General features: G+C 48.3%; 1 protein-coding gene across 1 annotated transcript in view; it reads right to left on the bottom strand.

Annotated features, from left to right (window-relative positions):
* The window catches only part of LOC144180136 (glutamate receptor ionotropic, delta-2-like), a 61835-nt gene that overhangs the window by 6314 nt on the left and 36799 nt on the right, over positions 1-18722 (bottom strand). Inside the window, exon 3 of the mRNA XM_077708528.1 lies at positions 2406-2541. Coding sequence (XP_077564654.1) covers positions 2406-2541 — 136 coding nt within the window. The remainder of the gene's footprint in view (positions 1-2405; positions 2542-18722) is intronic.

The raw sequence follows: 18722 nt of genomic DNA, 5'->3' as shown, positions 1-18722 counted from the left end.
CGGTAGTGTTCGCGAAAGAGAGATCACACACACACACACACAACTACAAAGAAAGAAAGATGCATTTATTCACAGACACCTATTTGTGTTGTCGTTGTACTTGATTGCTAGAGCGGATCTCAGCTTTGAAATTTCGTGTCAGTACTCCTTTAAGCGGGTGCATTAGCCCTTCTCACGCCCGATTCCTGGCCAATCCCCCACGTGGGTATGTGCCATGTCAGCGGCCAGGCAGCGGGCGCCCATCTCCCCCCATTGCCAAGGAAGACGAGGAGATTCCTGGCCAATCCCCCACGTGGGTATGTGCCATGTCAGCGGCCAGGCAGCGCGCGCCCATCTTCCCCCGTTGCCAAGGAAGACGAGGAGCGCGCGCACCCGCAGCTGTTGCTATGCGGACGGCGGCGGAATGCGGACGGCGGCGGACGCTTCAGGCTCGCTTAAGAAGTGCATTCGCACTTAAAAAGTTATTGTTTTGAGGTGCTTATTTAGGAAATACAAGAGATTGAGTTGCGGCTATGGGGAAAGGTGACAATTATATTCGCTTGACCAGGTCCCTAGCCCCAGGCAGCTCAAACAGCAGTTTGTAACAGGGAACAAAACAGGCGTACCAGCTTTAATTAAAACGTTATACAATTCTCTAAATAACTACAGAATAGTATCATGCTAACTATACCCGCTTCATATCCACTTCCGCAGTGCGCGCAGTATTCACAATCCTATTATGTATGTATAAATGTGAGCAATAAATTAACTCCTCCTTTGCGCAATGAGAGAAATACTGTTTTTACTGTGATTACAATACAAAAAACATTTTCACACAGAAACTAAGACAGTTGGAAAAAACGAAAGACCGGACGGAGCAAAATGCCATCTGTTTGAGTAGCAACCCCCTTTCTTTCTAAGGGCAAACGGTGAAGAACATCGCTACATGACGCCAAGTAAACAAACATGCACTTTTAAAAGATTAGGTATATGCCATTGAAGCAGCAGCATGCTGTGCCCTGTTATAGATGGAATGTTTTTAAAATGCAACGTGCCAAGAACTGTAATGCGGAACAGTATTAATATATGATAAGAAAAAAAGAGGATTAGTTCAAAATGTTTGGCGCTACCGAAGTTTGAAAACGGAGCCTACGGAACACATGTTGATCTTCCTCGATCGCAGGTGGCATCCAAAACATATAAATGAACAATTTCAAACCTAATGCCATGGGTGGTCGTGTGTCGTTTAGTGTTTACATAGAAGACATCAGCCAGCTTCGGTATGGTTCAAGCCTTGCGCGACTTAGTGACTGCTTGGCCATTTTTTTCTACTAGCTTACGCAACTGGTGTTTCCTGCTTCACACACACGCAAAATAGCCCTGGTTTACATTTATAGCCCTGATTATGACGACAGAAAACATTATGCGGCCAGTGTTTTGTGGAAGTGCCTTCGGTTGAGATATCGCAGCCAGCCGTCAAGCTTTATTTGCTTGGTTGTATTGACTCTTCCGCTCTGACAGCCCAGCCATCACACTATCGGTGGCGTTACTGAGGAACCGAGCGCCGGCAAAGCGGCGCTTTCGTGTGCGTGCATTGTGTGTTTCTCTAGTAGTTGTTCCTGTGGACTCATTCAGCGCAGTGTTTTCATATACGAGCCGTTAAACCCTCCCACACTCACGCGGGTCGCTCTTGTTCATCCGCAAGCACAGGTGGCCCGGCCGCCGTTTGTAGATGAGCCGGACACGAAGCAGCCGTTTCGCCCTCGTCTAGTCACGTGGTGCCCAGCGGCGGAGCTCCGAGCAAGCAAACCCACAAGAATGAAAGGCGCAGCTTTCCCGCCAGCAGCTGAACGTCCGTTCCTCTGGCGCGATGAATGACCTCGAAAGGTATACTTCAGTAGAGCTTTCCCCCTAAAAAAATTAGCAGTGGCTTAGCTCGGCTATACCAGGATATACGTAGCGGGAGCTAACATTCAGCTGGTTATTTTTGGCTTTCATGGTTGTCTAGGATTAGCTTGATTATCATGCATAGTGCTGCTTCAATGACACACACATCGTATACGCATCATGTGACACATGTATATTTATCAAGCGGCTCCGGCGCAGCGCCATTAATAACGCCAGAGCTAAGCTGGTTCCAGAGGCGCACGCCGATGTTGCTGCAACGCACGAGCCATCGGTTCCACACCCGACCACCCCTCCCAGGATCATTAAGTGCACCGGGCCGCCACGTGAGGAACGGAGGTCGGCGAAGACTGGGCACGTGGGGTGTGTGAGAGACGCCGGGCAGAGAGCAACGTTCTGTGCGCCATGTAACGTCACTGCTCCTCGCGCATGCGCAGCACGGCTCTCCAGGAGGCACGCGAAACTGCTCAACTTCGGCCAGTGTAGCTCACGCTACAAAACAGAATGCGATGCATATTCACCCTGACGAATTAGCGTGGACATGAGGAACCAGGCGTCGGGCTCCGTGCCGACTAGTTTGTCCCGCGGTGTGCAGCGGCGGAGCACCACGAGGCCCGTCCAGGCCAACAGCAGGGAGAGCATCAGCGCCAGCCACACCTGCACCATTGGAGGTCGTCACCAAATTAGTCGCATGACGCAGAGTGAATTCTTATTAGCAATGCTATTATCCGTACTCGTTATCACTGTCGTGCTGGAAAGGACAAGAATAATCCAGCATTGACGAAGATTTCATTAACGTCATATTCGTCACAGATGCGACGCCAGTACAACGAAGCAAGGGTGCACCCGGGAGGTTCCCGTTTGAACTCATTCCATATTTATCCTTCCCGCTTGTTCCCTCCCGTTTCAACCCCGCGCAAAACGACCTTCCCCTTTCACCCTTTCCCATTTCGCCTGTTCCCATTTGAACCCATTCCCATTTCAACTTTCCCGTTTGTTCCGTGCCGCTTCAACCAGGTACAAAACGCCCTTCCCGTTTCGTATTTTCCCATTTAGCCCCTTCCCGGAATAACGAACCCAGTTTTGACTCGGGTGACTCGGTCCGAGGAGTGCGATTTTCGTAATTATACTTACGTCCGACGGTATAAAAAAAAAGGTACAGCTGGCGGAGCCAAAGTATGCAGACGCCCTATTAACCTCCAACCTTTCACAATGGTCCGTTTTACGATACGTGGCGTCAATTAAAAAACAACACGTACGTTGCTGCGTTACGTCCGACCCCGTACAGCGTTGGTGAATTAGGTACAGCTGAAACTACACCCTTGCCCCTGCTTCTGCGTTGGTCGAGCGGTCTGGAACGTGTTGCTCGCATGCGTACTCCGCGGCAGCGGTTATAGTTGCAGCCCCCCCAGTTGCATATACGAATGCACATGCACTTGTATGCAACACATACAAAAAAAGAAAGGGCGAGCATTTTCAAAATAGAACTTTTCCGCGGTCGCATGCCAGTTTTTAGCGTCCGAACCTCTTGCCGAAAATGAAGTTGGGTATTTTAACAAATGCAACTATTAACTTATCAGGGGTAGTACAGGGCTACTGTTTTATTTCTAGCAGGAAAAGATCTCGCAAAATACAATTGCCAAATGTAGCAGACTACAGAAAAAAACGTATTTTATGAACGCGGTAACTATTACGAACAAAGCCAGTGGTGCGGTCAATTTTAATGCGTGGCCAAGAATCACTTTATATGCACATATCTGTAAAAGAATGGCCATTGAAGGCCAAAGCTAAAATTTTTGTTTGGAGGAAATGGTTCGCACAAATTTTTCATCCAGGCGTTAAGAACACCCAAAGCTGTATTCTCTTGCGTGTACCTTTCACGGATAATACGTAGGCGGGCACGCAGTACATGGAAAAGCAAAAGCAAACATGTAGGCAGTTATCCTCCCATAATAGAGAGTTTCAGCATATCCTTACCGTGTTTGCGCCACCATTTATCGCGTTACCGGTTAGCATCCCATTTGCGGTTTGCGTATTCCGGCCGCCGCGGCGCAAGTAGCGACATCTGATGAATTAGATTCAAAGTAAATCACGCATAATTTTGTTGCTGTAGTTCACAATAACTGTAGTTGTTTGGAGAATACTGTAGCCATCGCCTGTAGAGCTATAAAAAGAAACCGTGTTGTTGGCGCCATCTACCGAGTAGAGTTAGATTCAAGGTGAAGTAGAATTTGCCCTCGCGCTAAATAATTAGGCAAGAAATGAGCAAAATATGTTGTAGTAGTTACTCAATAACCTACACTACCTTGCCCAGCGCAATTTTGGTGGCTAAAAGCGCACTGCGAGCTCAGAAAGTCATCTTAACTATTTGAGGTTGGCGTTTTGTGAGTGGGTTGAAACAGGAAGGACGTTTTGGGAACGGGCGCCTACGGGACGGGCCAAACGGGAAGGGCGTTTAGAGAATGGGTTCAAGCCGGACGGATTCAAACGGGAATGGATTGTTTCAGGCTACACCCGTGCACCTCTGCACACGGTCTTCTTTCGGGGAAGAAACCTCCAGTACTAAAGAGTACGGTAGACTTCGGGTTGTTCGTTTTCTGGTTTTATATTTACACTCGAAATCGTTTTCTGCCGGAATACCCCAAGATTTCACTGACGTCATATCCGTCACGGAAATGGCGCCAGTACACCTTTGCCGAAGCGACCCGCCAGCAGGACGTTGCTCGCCAAGCACACCTAGAAGACAGCCGCCGACCCACAAACCATGCTCAGCTGCAGATTTCGCTGCCCATTTCACTTTCGTGTTTCACCTATTCCTATGACAGAAGAATCAAGCACAGTTTTTTTTTCTCTTAACTCTTCTATCGTCTAATCTAAAGTAGTATTTTCTAAGTTCTGGCACCTTAGGCCATGATGACTTTTCCTGACGAAAAACGTTAAAAGGATAGCAAATAGCATATTTATCAGTCAAAAGCACACCTTACTTCTTATTGTTAAAGTGTTAGTGGTGCGTTGGTGGGAATTCTTCTTTATCACCCCGGAGAAAATTCATTGGCTGCAAAGGGCACTTTTCTGTAAAAGATTTGTATATTAGAATGCGTTACCAGAGAAAACGAAATTAATTGCCAACACGACTTTAAAATCGCGCCGAACATTGTGTACTGGTTCTCATTATTTATTCATAATCGAGTCAATCATTTTTCACTTCTCTTCTCTGGTCTAGTTCTATGGGAACAGAAGGCTTTCATACAGCGGCGGCAACTGAGCCTTAACCGAAAGCATCTCAAAATGAATTTTATGACACCCTGAATTGCTCTGACGCCTGCACAACCCCGTCTACAGCTTTATTCTACGTGTTATGGGAGATAGTTATTTGTAGTGACATTAAATTGCAAATTGTTGCAATGTGTAACTCCTAAGCTCTTTCAACGCCATGCTCAGGTTCAGCAAAGTCAACGAGAAGCGGGCAAGGCCATGTTTTCCAGCTAAGAAAAAACTGTAAAACCTCAAAGTTCTGTTAAGCTAAATAAATCAGAACTTTACTCAATAATATGTAGCGTCGTCTCGAGGCATTTTCAGCACTAACTCATTATGTGCCCGGCATTGTCGGAATAAAGGACCTTTGCTGACTAAATGAACCGACCCAAATTGCAAAGCTTATGCCAAGGACACAGCGATATGTTTAGGGTTGAAAAAAAATTGCGCACAAGACAAGAGAATAAGGAACGGACAGGACGGCCCCGCAGTTATTGTCTTCCCTATTCGCTTCTGTTTTATGCGCAGTTTTTGCACCCTAAAACTGTTTCACCAACTAGCGCAACAACACGCTGTACGTGGCGCAGTGTTCATGTGGCGCCTATACAAATGTGAAACAAAATTGCCTCTCACTCGATTCAAGCTGTGCGTGGTAAAAATGGGAATAAATATTTATATCACTCGATCTGTTCTCCAAGGATTCATTCTAGGAGCATTTCGTCATTATGCAGCCAAACGCGGATATATCTAACACGGATACATCGAATTATTGCCTATATCGAACAGCCTGAACATCCCCCGTAACGATCACATGCAAAAGTATCGCGCTGTTGTACGCGTGTATCAAACTCCAGATCGCGGGCACATTCGACAAATCGAACGCTGCGCTGCAAGTGCGCTTCTCCTGACGGGGGATGCCATTATGATGAATTCTCGAGGGCCCTGCCGGGCTAGGTGACGAGAAGGCGGCATCGCGTTGCTTCGATAGCCTGCAACACCTGCAGCTCGCACACTAGTTTCCTCTATGCAGGCTAGCATGGGGGGGGCTGCCGCATGGAAGCGAGAATGCGGGGATTGATTGGGTTCCCATTCACTTTCCCCAACCGAACCCAACCGAACATTCCCAACCAACTATTGCAGCCAAGCTCATACGTTTTCAGATTCGCCATACTTGCGGCAGAGTGTACAACGACGAGTTTTCTCATTTGGACGGCGTTTGTAAGATAGAAGAGAGTCTGGCCAACTTGATGACGCAGAAGGGAAACAAGCGAATCTCAGATTTGTTTTTTTTTTCATGTTGAAAAAAGTGCGTTGGTCGTCGCACTAAGGCTAGTATTTTCCGTGCTGTGAGGAACAAGTCGGTGTTCTATCGACTGTCAGAATCTGGGAAATCTCTCAGAGATGTGCAGAGTTATCAGATAATCTTTCAGTGCGGCATATGTTACATTTCGGATTATCGATACGTCAAACTATTCGCGATCCCCTTGTAGTTCGATATATCCGTGTTCGACTGTATACAATAACGCTGTGCTATCTTCGAAATTATAAATAATAATTACGCAGATGACACGATTGTTATGTTTGTACACTAAAGGCGTTATTTATTTAATAACAAGAATAATCCGTGGTTTAGAAAGCCTCGTGTCGTGTGGCGAAAGCAACTGTCTGCGCATGAATTCCACAACAACAAACATCGCGATTTTCCATGCGCGTAACAAGCGGCTCATCGATCCCATCCCGCAAATCAATCTTGGTGATCAGGCCGTTCCTGTGCCCTGCCCTTCGTCATTCCGGGTGTTGTGGCTGACGCACATTGAAAACACACTTCACGCCAAAATGAGTTGCCAAGAGATTTGCATTCGAGATACTTGCTCGAATTAGAACAGTAGATTGCTTCCAGCGGCAGTCCTTCGATCACTATATTACGCATTTAAAACAACAGTCATCTTGCTTACAATTTGAGGTTATTGGGAATAGATAGTTCACTTATTTGTCATGTCTCCAAAAGCTTCCAAATCAAGCGGTTCGTGAAATAACTTTTAGCCCCCTTAGGACAAGGTTCAAATCATCTATGAAAACCTCACCCTCCTACCTCTGACATGTTGATCTGAGCTAACAAGAGGTTTGGGTATTTGTCGTGATCGCCAAAATATTGATTTTGTTGGAACTCTCGGTACACCTTAACCTATGAATACAGACGTTGCCGGGCTTTCTGAACAGCATAATGTATTCCTTCTGACAGCTAAGACAAACTATGGTAAGGCTGACCTTTCCAGCCATAACGTTGCGGAATTCATGCGCAGTATCAATCAAATCATCGCAATTTTGACGCAAATTTTCCAGCGGTTTAAAATGTGTTTGCTCAACATGTACAGTCATGGACAATTCAAATGCGAACCGCGGAGCGCATGGCCGAAGATACCGGTGCCGTCACCTGGAAGCGGCCGTGGAAAACGCACGCATGGACATGCGCAGTTGATTTGACGGGAGAGAGGCTGCGTGCTCCACTGTGATATGTTGCCCTCTCCTCGCTCGCAGGCTTGCCTTGTCGCCATGGCGCCAGAGCGCTGAAAACAATTGTTAGTGATGCGGCGCGAGATAGTATCTGCGGCGACTGTATGCTCCGCTCACACGAGCGCCTGCTCCAAGTGTGTGCCGGCGTCACATTGCCGACATAGCTTTGCATGTGGAAGTAAGTAACTTGATCAAATAACGATGGACGCCTGCGTAGCGCCCACACCATGCTCAGTAATGCCCGCTCCTCAGATTTCTACAAGAAGTGAGGTGCCTTCCAAAAAAATTCACCCCACCTCCCCGAAGGGAATCGTGAGGAAATACGAATGCATTTCGTTTGCGCGAGAGTGCGCGGAATTTATAATTAATGAGGAGACGGTGATTTGTAGCGTAACCATTTATTTAACACCTGTTTGTGTTGTCGTTGTACTTGACGGCCACGATCACTGCCTTGTGGTCGGTAAACTGCACAGTCAAAGGGTCTTTGAGAAGCATGCGGGCGTGGGAGAGTGGGGCGAGCGTCGAGAGGAGAAGCACCGAAGCACCGCGCCTACCCTCGCCTACACTCTCCCACACACGCGGGAGCTCCGGCGAGCTCCCGCGATGCGAGCGCCCTCACACGCCCGAGCGCGCTCCTCCTCTCCACTCACTCACCGCTGATCCGTACGCACCCCCTGCTCCGGTTGCTAGGGGAGAGGAGGAGCGTGTGCGCTCGCAGCTGTTGCTATGGGAGAGGGGGTGAGAGCGGAGAGATAACACCTGCGGGCGCGTGGACGCCGCACGGCGCCTGACATGCCTCGACTAAGAAATGCATTCGCATTAAAAAAAAACGAAAACAACCGGGCCACCAAAATTGACGTCCAAGGGCAACTGGCCTATAGAATGGTTGGGACCTACATATCTTCTTACTTTTTGTGAATATTAGAACTCTGCTAGTTATTTTTTCCAGCCCACACAATGCTTGCAGTTAGTGTATATGATTGGAGACGAATTGTCGTGGTATATCTATTTGCTACAAGCACTGAATCCGCCAAGTGACTCAGCCATGACTCCGTCGAACAAAGGCGTATTTTTGTTGGCGGCCAGCTCATTGTTCAATTCCCGAGCCACTGCACCACGAACGAAAAACAATGCGGTGCCATCAGAAGTTAGGCGGCATGCATTTATTTTTGTCTCCACTTATGCGCGCTGGTTTTCTTCAAGAAAGCATGAAGAGCTCAACAGTATGCCTTGCGAGAGCGTGCACGCGTTTCCCACGCAAGCACTGGCCGCATCCGCAAGCAATTACGCGCCGCATTGCTCTCAACACGACCAACACCCTCAGCTGCAGCGGCGGTAGAACTGGTAGTACTTTCAGTGCTTGCGGCGCTCTTTCGGCATGGCGACAAGGCAAGCATGCGAGCGAGGAGAGGGCAACATATCGCAGTGGGACACGCAGCCTCGCTCCCGTCATCTCAACTGCGCATGTCCGTGCGTTTTAACAGCCGCTAACAGGTATTGAATTGTCCATTTGAATTGTCCATGACTGTACCCAAATATTTCCTTAAATCCTAAAATTTTGTTGTGCGTTTGCTCTTATGATTGCATCATTTCTGTGTATTGTTGAACTTCTAATTTCTAGGTCTGTACCAAACACAGCCGTTCCCAATGTGATGGTTGCTTAGTATAACACAGCTCATTGTATTTCCACATGACCCAGATATGTTATTATTGTAACAGATAGCGATACACTTTGATTCATTTACAGTGGAGATTTATGTGTAGGGAACCCGTTATCTATCGGAGAAGCCATTGCCCTGCAGTGGGCGTAGATAGGCTGACGATGATGATGACTGTGGATACAGTAACACAACCGTAAAACCAACGGTCGCTCAGCGTACATTCCTCCACGTTCTCTCCTTGCAGGCGATCCCCACCCCGCTGAATAGAACTTTCATAATCGCCTTTCCAGCGCTGGGCCGAAATCACTATACAACGTCTCGGGTAAACATGGGAGTAAGACCATTCTTAATTTCCCGTAATTTTGATTTCTATGGCTTGAATAGTTGTCTAGTATTGTATAACTTGGGTATTAGGGTATCTGCCCAGTACATAGCTTTACAATGTTTTTAATTTTTGAGCATTCCATGGCCTATTTTGACTTGACCGTGACGTGAATGATAGCACTCCCACTAAACGTTTTTACACCCTTTTTGGCCAAACAAAGGTGCAGCATAAGTGGAAAAAGGGTGTTTCAAGCCCCTAATACCCTTTCTGTAATCTTAACACCCTTTTCCTAGCTTTACACCCTTTTGGTGTGAAAAAAAGGGTGTTGATCAACTTGAACATCCTTGGTTTTTCTTAGGGTATAGAAAGAGTGTGGAAAAGCGTTCAGCTGTTCATTAAATAAGGCCATGCATGCATGTATAATTCCACTGCAAAGAACAAGGCATTCCCTCATCCCCTCCTCTACTCGTAAGAAATGTTAAAAAGCAAAAAAAAACAAAATGTTCCTCTGCTATGATCGCTCGTTTCCATAAAAAATGCGCCTCACGCCCTCAGTTTAGCTTTGGCGCGTGAATCTTCCATTTCAACATTCAAAATTTACAAAAAAGACTATAGTTGCGTGGCGGAACAGGTATTGACCCACTGCAACAGGATTGGTTTTCTGTAGGGTGTTGAAACGGTGCGAAATAAGTGTTCAGTTGCAAAAAAAGAACAGCGGAGCTGGAGGTCGACCAAGTTTCTTCCGGTGTTGCTAAGTTTTGCTACGTTTGCTAGGCTTTGCGATGTTCTTGCTGAGCAAGATAAGCGCTGAGGGGTGAGGCCAAGCTTAACCGGATTTTACAAGGCTGTTGCAGTGTGTCCCCCACACTGACAGCGGGGCCAAGAAGGAAATAAGCTAGGTCTACCCGGAGCTATGGTGTTTCTCCAGCCTTGCACCACCATTACAAGCTGAGCTGATTTTCCTGCATTTTGGAATTACAAAAAAACTAGTACCTTCGAAACGGTGGAGTAAGAGGTGCGCATACGCTTTCGTCTTCTGTATCACAATCGAACAGGCTCTAAACCGGCTTCCCTGTATTGATACTTTATCTACGGTGATGCACCATTTAGAGGGGCGCAGTTATTTTTCTGTCTTTTTTGCTAGCGCCACCGAAGGTAGGGCAAGCTCAAACAGCTTCAATTCTAACAAATTATGCCAACTTATATAGTGTTAAACATCCTGAGCTACAAAACATGCTCCACTTGTAGAAAATGTTCTGTCCACAGGTGTAGACGGGCATGAAATAGCTCCAAAGTTGGAGGTATCCTACATTCTTTTAAATGCAGAGCATTTCTTTAACTCACATGTAGCGTCCTCCGTGCGTCCGCAACAGCTCAGCGCGCAGGCGCGCCCTCTCCCCCACTCCTCCTCCCCGCATCACGCTACCCTCCTCGCTCTCAACAACAGGTCCGCACCCCTCCCCCTACACTATATAAAAAAATAATACTTATCGGCGCCTGGTTTTGATCACACGACCCTGCGGGCGGAATGCAAGGTACATGGTGCTCTACCCACTGCGCCACAAAGCCGACACAGAATGAAAGGCTACGAACGCGCCTTATATCCTTGACTAATTCAAACTACGTCAAGAAGCTGCTGATACAACGCATTCACTGCCTGTGGGTGGAACGCGAGGTACATGGTGCTCTTCCCACTGCGCCACAAAACCGACACAGAATGAAAGGCTACGAACGCGCCTAATATCCTTGACTCATTCAAACTACGTCAAGAAGCTGCTGATACAACGCATTCACTACCACCAACTCCCCAAACACTAAACGTTAACGCAATACACCCACCCCCTATGCGACGCATTTACTCGAGTCCCCCTCGCGGGGAGATGGGCCCAATTTTTTCTCAGGTGGCGGTCTTTTCTTAAACCCTTTTTCTTACACCCTTTTTCTTTACACCATTTTTCTTAGTTCGGAACACCCTATTTTGTAGCTTTACACCCTTTTGGGAAGAAGGGGGTTGAAATAATGAGCAGACTTCTTAATGGAACACACTTCTTAACGCGATTAGAAAGTTTTTGAAAATCCAAATGCTGATTTGTATAGACTTACATTTAAATCCATAATTCCAAAATTAGCGTTAAAATATCTTATTTTTGCGACAAGCCCACCTACTCTATTGGAGCACGTTCCTGTGCTGGCTGTGTAAGCAAGAATAGCAGATTTATTGCTAAGTAATTATGCACTCGCTGGCCCCATGCATCCCGTTAATTTTCTTGCTCAATTCATTTGATGGTCTAGTGTGACTCGTGCGTATTGAGTGTGTCTGTATGTCGTGCTGCGCTCTCGGCCCGTCTACACCAGCAGGCATAGCTCCGCTGCCCACGCCCTTACTTTAGGGCCCTGAGCAACCTTACACCCTTTTAATAAGGTGTTCTCACGAACACCCGTTTTTCATGCTTACACCCTTTGTTAGCCAAAACACCTTTTAAAGGTGTTCTCCATGGGACAAGATTCTCACACCCTTTTCGTCCAGAAAGGTTGTAAGAAAGTTTAGTGCGCTGACCACATAATTTTCAGTTTCCGTTTCATAATACTTAGCATATATCTTCAGCATTCCTAATCAAATGGTTCCCCTGACAATGTTTACATCAAGACCTGCTTCTGTACTTAACCCCACTTACGCATTGTGTAGTGCACAAGATTGATGAAAAACACTTATAACCTTAAAGCCTTAAACACAAGGCGGCGGTTTTATTTTTGGACACTGACAGTTCAGTTGGGCTCTAGTATTTTATTCAAGCTATTATAAACATACGCTTGAAGCACGCACAGAGCATGCGGACACGTAATTGCGAAGGTGAAGCTGTGATATTGTCTTACTTTCTCTATGGTCTTATTTAGACTATTGTCTTATTTATTTAGCTGTGTTACGTGCTTATTTATGTGTTTATTTAAAAATCCCTCATGTATTTGTCCCTTCATATGGCGTAGTAAGCTCAGCCAAATTACCCCGCGCACCTGGATTTTACCCGTAAATTCATTTTCTCTCTCTTCTCTCTCTCTCTCTCTCTCTAGATATATATATATAAATATATATAACACAGAAATAAGGGTTGGCAGTCGAGAAAACCTCGGAAAGCAAAGGGGAGGATGTGGTAGATCATTGAAACAGATTAAGAATTTGGAAAGGAAGAAAGAAAGTGAAGAAAAAATGCCCGCCAGGTGGGATCCGAACCCACGACCTCCAGAATACCGGTCTATCGCACCAGACCGGTATTCTGGAGGTCGTGGGTTCGGATTCCACCTGGCGGGCATTTTTTCTTCACTTTCTTTCTTTCTTTCCAAATTCTTAATCTGTTTCAATGATCTACCACATCCTCCCCTTTGCTTTCCGAGGTTTTCTCGACTGCCAACCCTTATTTCTGTGTTATTTTCAACGAGCCCCTCATTTCCTATTCTGATTCGCTAAATATATATATATATATATATATATATATATATATATATATAGCGAATCAGAATAGGAAATGAGGGGCTCGTTGAAAATAACACAGAAATAAGGGTTGGCAGTCGAGAAAACCTCGGAAAGCAAAGGGGAGGATGTGGTAGATCATTGAAACAGATTAAGAATTTGGAAAGAAAGAAAGAAAGTGAAGAAAGTGAAGGTGGGTTCGGATCCCACCTGGCGGGCATTTTTTCTTCACTTTCTTTCTTTCTTTCCAAATTCTTAATCTGTTTCAATGATCTACCACATCCTCCCCTTTGCTTTCCGAGGTTTTCTCGACTGCCAACCCTTATTTCTGTGTTATTTTCAACGAGCCCCTCATTTCCTATTCTGATTCGCTATATGCATAGCGAGGGCCTCTGTTCTGGCAGTCTTGTTGCCAAAGGGAGCTTAAGAGGGTTCAAAGCTGGTCGACCACTCTGGACATGTCGTAGACACTCGAGTCACGACCCGGGGGTTAAAAAGAAGGTCCCCTTCACCCCGATTAGTCCGAATGGCGCTGGCTACCACCCCCAAGCACAGGAAACAAAGATACCTAACATAAATACCCCAGAAAGTGAATGGGAAAATCGCCCCGCCGGTAGCGTAGTGGTTATCGCACCAGACCGGTATTCTGGAGGTCGTGGGTTCGGATCCCACCTGGCGGGCATTTTTTCTTCACTTTCTTTCTTTCTTTCCAAATTCTTAATCTGTTTCAATGATCTACCACATCCTCCCCTTTGCTTTCCGAGGTTTTCTCGACTGCCAACCCTTATTTCTGTGTTATTTTCAACGAGCCCCTCATTTCCTATTCTGATTCGCTATATGCATAGCGAGGGCCTCTGTTCTGGCAGTCTTGTTGCCAAAGGGAGCTTAAGAGGGTTCAAAGCTGGTCGACCACTCTGGACATGTCGTAGACACTCGAGTCACGACCCGGGGGTTAAAAAGAAGGTCCCCTTCACCCCGATTAGTCCGAATGGCGCTGGCTACCACCCCCAAGCACAGGAAACAAAGATACCTAACATAAATACCCCAGAAAGTGAATGGGAAAATCGCCCCGCCGGTAGCGTAGTGGTTATCGCACCAGACCGGTATTCTGGAGGTCGTGGGTTCGGATCCCACCTGGCGGGCATTTTTTCTTCACTTTCTTTCTTTCTTTCCAAATTCTTAATCTGTTTCAATGATCTACCACATCCTCCCCTTTGCTTTCCGAGGTTTTCTCGACTGCCAACCCTTATTTCTGTGTTATATATATATATATATATATATATATATATATATATATATATACATATATACAGAAAGAAATGCCGGCAGTCTACAACGCCAAGGAAGGCATAGGGGAATGGTTAGACTATTTTTTACCGTTAGTGACGTTACATGATTATTTTTATTAATTACGTGAGAAAGGCATTCGAGATCTAATCGAAAGGCGTGGGTTCGGTCCCCACTTTGGGCGCGTGTTTTTCTTCCTTTCTTTCTTTCTCACGAAATTACTAAAAATAATCATGTAACGTCACTAACGGTAAAAAATAGTCTAACCATTCCCCTATGCCTTCTTTGGCGTTGTAGACTACCGGTATTTCTTTTATGGACGCCATATCAGCAGTTGGCACAGTCGTCTATGCAAGGACAATTCCCCGTTGGGGATATTCGGTGTGGTACACGCCCGACGACGAGAAGGCAGAAGAATCGCTTGGCGCACGGGCCGATCCTGTATCCCGCCGGACCTTGCTTGCTTAGCACGTCGAACCTCGGATTCTCCGCAGCTCTAACTGCTCGTTAGTGGACCAATAAACCACGCTGAAGGTTGGTGGAGGGTGCGGGTTCGTTCCCAGCGTGACCGTACCTTCGCATCGCAAGACTCCGATAACACACCCTGGAGTTACGAAGCAGACGGCTACAGCCCGTGATGCAGCTGAACACCGACCGAGACATGGCACCATCCTCACCGCAGCCCATCATGTGTTCGGGTACGCTTCGCCAGCGAAACCCCCCTAACTTCGATGGAACGGATGACAACGACGTGGAGGAGTGGCTGCCGCAGTACGAACGAGTGAGCACGCACAACAGATGCGACGATCGCATGAAGCTTAATGACGTTGAGTTTCATTTAAACCACCTAGCCAAGAAGTGGTTTCACAACAACGTAGCCACCATGGCTACTTGGGCTGAATTCAAAACCCGTATTGTCGAGGTCTTCGGCCGTCCCGCCGTGCGGAAGCTTCTTGCTGAGCAGCGTCTCCGCACACGAGCACAGCGTCCTGGAGAGACCTTCACAAGTTATATCGAAGATGTTGTGGACCTCTACAACCGTGTTCATTCAGCTATGGCTGAAGTAGAGAAAATTAAGCACTTGATGAAAGGAATCGATGATGACGCTTTTCAGATGCTGTTAGCGAAAGATCTGCGAACCGTTGCTGACATCATCACCCAGTGCCGAAGCTACGAAGAACGCCGAAGGCAGAGTGCGCTTACCCGGGGCTCTTCTGTACAGGGAGAGCCGCTATCGAGCTTGACAGAGGCGGGGGCCGACGCATCCTTGATGCGGCAGCTTCAACAGTTTGTTCGCGAAGAAGTTGCTCGGCAAGTGTCACTTCTTACCCTGGAGCCTGGATCTACTATGCCACCGTCTGTTCCTGGCCCATCTCCATGATACGGAGTGCCACCGCAGCTTACCGAAGTAACTCCTTCCGTTGTCTCGCCGACGCTTCCAGCGCTTCGCCACATGACCAAGGAGCAGGTGGCTGAGGTACTGCCACCCACTCTGTATTATGCACCCCTCACGTATGCCGAAGCCATGGGGAGACCGGTACAGCCAGCTGGGACGTCTTTTCGGGCCATGCCGCCAACCCCACCACGCTCTGCGGTGCGCAGGAATCCGCCACCGGGGAATCCGTGGCGCACGGCTGATAATCGCCCCATCTGTTTCGCCTGCCGACTTCCAGGCCATGTGTCCCGTTACTGCCGCCGCCGCGTGTTCGCAATGAATGATGACGCTGCAAACCACACTTTTGGCTCTCCACACGGGTCTTCGCAGCTGATGACCGACGTGCCACCCAGGTCGCCGTTACCTGCCTCCGGTTACAACGATTTCAGCCGTCGTGACGCCGATAGCCGCCGTTCAAGCTCCCCACTTCGCCGCTCACTATCGCCTATGCGACGTCGTTCAAGCCCAACTGAACACGAAAACTAGCCGCCGCAGTTCCGGAGGCAAGAGCTGCGCTACTTTCTAACTGTAAAAGTCCTACAAATGTAATCGATGTATCTGTTGAGGGTGTATGTGCAGTCGCACTAGTCGACACAGGCGCCGCCGTCTCCATCATTACCGCCGATATTTGCCGCTCGCTCAGAAAAGTTACGACGCCGCTGCCGCAATTTTCGTTATGTACCGCAACTGCGCAACGTGTAAAACCTTTGGCAGCCTGCACGGCGCGTGTCACGATCCAGGACGTCGTGTACCCCGTCGAGTTCCTCGTGCTGCCATCCTGCTCCCATGACGTCATTTTAGGCTGGGAATTTTTATCTCGCCATCGCGCAATAATCGAGTGTGCGCGTGCACAAGTAGAATTTGATTCTCCCTTGGACGCGCCTTACGCCGAACTTCAGTCCGCTGCCCCTGCAAAGCTCACCGTGGCTTACGACACGGACATTCCTCCCCGCTCTGCTGCTCTTCCATTACCGACGCACGAGTTCTTTTCACGCCGTCGCGCTTATTTCTCCACCGAAAATCGCTGTCCCTGCCATTCACCCTACTGACAGTTCATGCTGGCACGAGCGCCATAGTAGTCAACAACGAGTCCTTGGAGCCCCTTCGTCTCCTGCACGGTGAGGTCCTTGGCTGCGTCGAAGTTATTGGGCCAGAGCTTGTCACTGCCGTACCAGACGACTCTCCATCATGTGTTCCAGTGGCGGGACTGAGTCCTGCCCCGTCAGAACCAGACCTGTCGCCTCCGGACATTGGCGCTTCGATTGATCCTGCCCTCAGATCAGACCAACGAGTGAGGCTCCTCGCTCTGCTATATCGGTTCCGCTCTTCTTTTGACGGCGCAAAGGCACCGTTGGGCCGAACATCTGCTGTAGCTCACTCAATTGACACCGGCTCGCATGCAGCACTGCGCCAACGACCGTCCCGCGTGTCGCCGAAGGAGCGCAGCACTATTGACGAACAGGTGAACGATATGCTCAAGCGGAAAGTAATTCGGCCCTTCAACAGTCCCTGGGCGTCTCCCGTGGTGCTTGTAACAAAAAAGGACGGTTCCATCCGCTTTTGCGTAGATTATCGCCGTCTCAACAGCATCACGCGGACTATCCTTTACCACGGATCGACGATGCCCTTGACAGTTTACAAGGCGCCGAGTTTTTTTCTTCCCTTGATCTGCGGTCTGGATATTGGCAGGTACCCATGGCGGAGGCCGATCGCGCGAAAACGGCGTTCATCACTCCTGACGGCCTGTATGAATTTAACGTTATGCCGTTTGGCCTGTGCAACGCTCCTGCCACGTTCGAGAGGATGATGGACACCATTTTGCGCGGCCTGAAGTGGAAAACGTGTCTCTGTTATCTCGATGACATAGTCGTTTTTTCTCCCGACTTCGACACTCACTTGAGGCGCCTGGAGCAGGTTTTGACTTGCCTTGCCAATGTCAGATTGCAACTCAACATGAAGAAATGCCACTTTGCGGCGCGAAAGTTGACCATACTGAGCCACGTTGTGTCGAAGGAGGGAATTCTTCCCGACGCCACCAAACTTTGCGCGGTCGCCGAGTTCCCTAAACCGGCCACCATGAAGGCCCTACGGAGCTTTATTGGACTATGTTCATATTTACGCCGCTTCATTCGCAACTTTGCCGCCATAATTGCGCCCTTGACGGCGCTTCTCGGCAAGGAAAGCGGTATTGGCGCTTGGTCGAGGGATTGCGATGAAGCATTCGCAAAGTTACGGCGACTCCTTACTTCCCCGCCTATTCTGCGACACTTTGACCCGACCATGCCAAGAGAAATCCACACGGATGCCAGCGGCGCCGGAATCGGTGCAGTGCTTGCCCAACGAAAAGCTGGTTTTGACGATTATGTCGTCGCTTATGCCAGTCGTACGCTCACAAAAGCTGAGTTGAATTATTCGGTCACGGAAAAGGAGTGCTTGGCCACCGTATGGGCGCTTACAAAAGTTCGACCATATTTGTACGGCCGTCCTTTTGACGTTGTAACGGACCATCACGCATTGTGCAGAACCGTCTGGCCGCCTTGGTCACTGGGCTCTGCGACTTCAAGAGCATGGCATCCGTGTGCTGTACCGTTCCGGCCGGAAGCATTCAGACGCTGACGCTCTGTCTCGCTCCCCCCTACCGGCGGAAGACTCGTGCTCCGTTTCTGTTGATGCCGGCCTGTCGTCCCTCGACATCACGGACATGCCAGCTGAGCAGCGCAAGGACCCCTGGATTGACTTCCTCTCTGGTGTGTCCTCTGCTGAAGAATCGCGTGCGCTGCGCCGACAAGCTGCCCACTTTGCACTCCGCGACGAAATGCTCTTCAGGCGCAATTACCTATCAGGAGGTAGCAAATGGTTACTGGTAATACCTCGCCATTTGCGCACGGCCATATG

Source organism: Haemaphysalis longicornis, unplaced genomic scaffold, assembly GCF_048455015.1.
Source record: "Haemaphysalis longicornis isolate Haplotype H1 unplaced genomic scaffold, Haemaphysalis longicornis Haplotype H1 scaffold_4, whole genome shotgun sequence".
Taxonomy (NCBI): domain Eukaryota; kingdom Metazoa; phylum Arthropoda; class Arachnida; order Ixodida; family Ixodidae; genus Haemaphysalis; species Haemaphysalis longicornis.
This window is presented reverse-complemented; position numbering and strand designations above follow the sequence as displayed.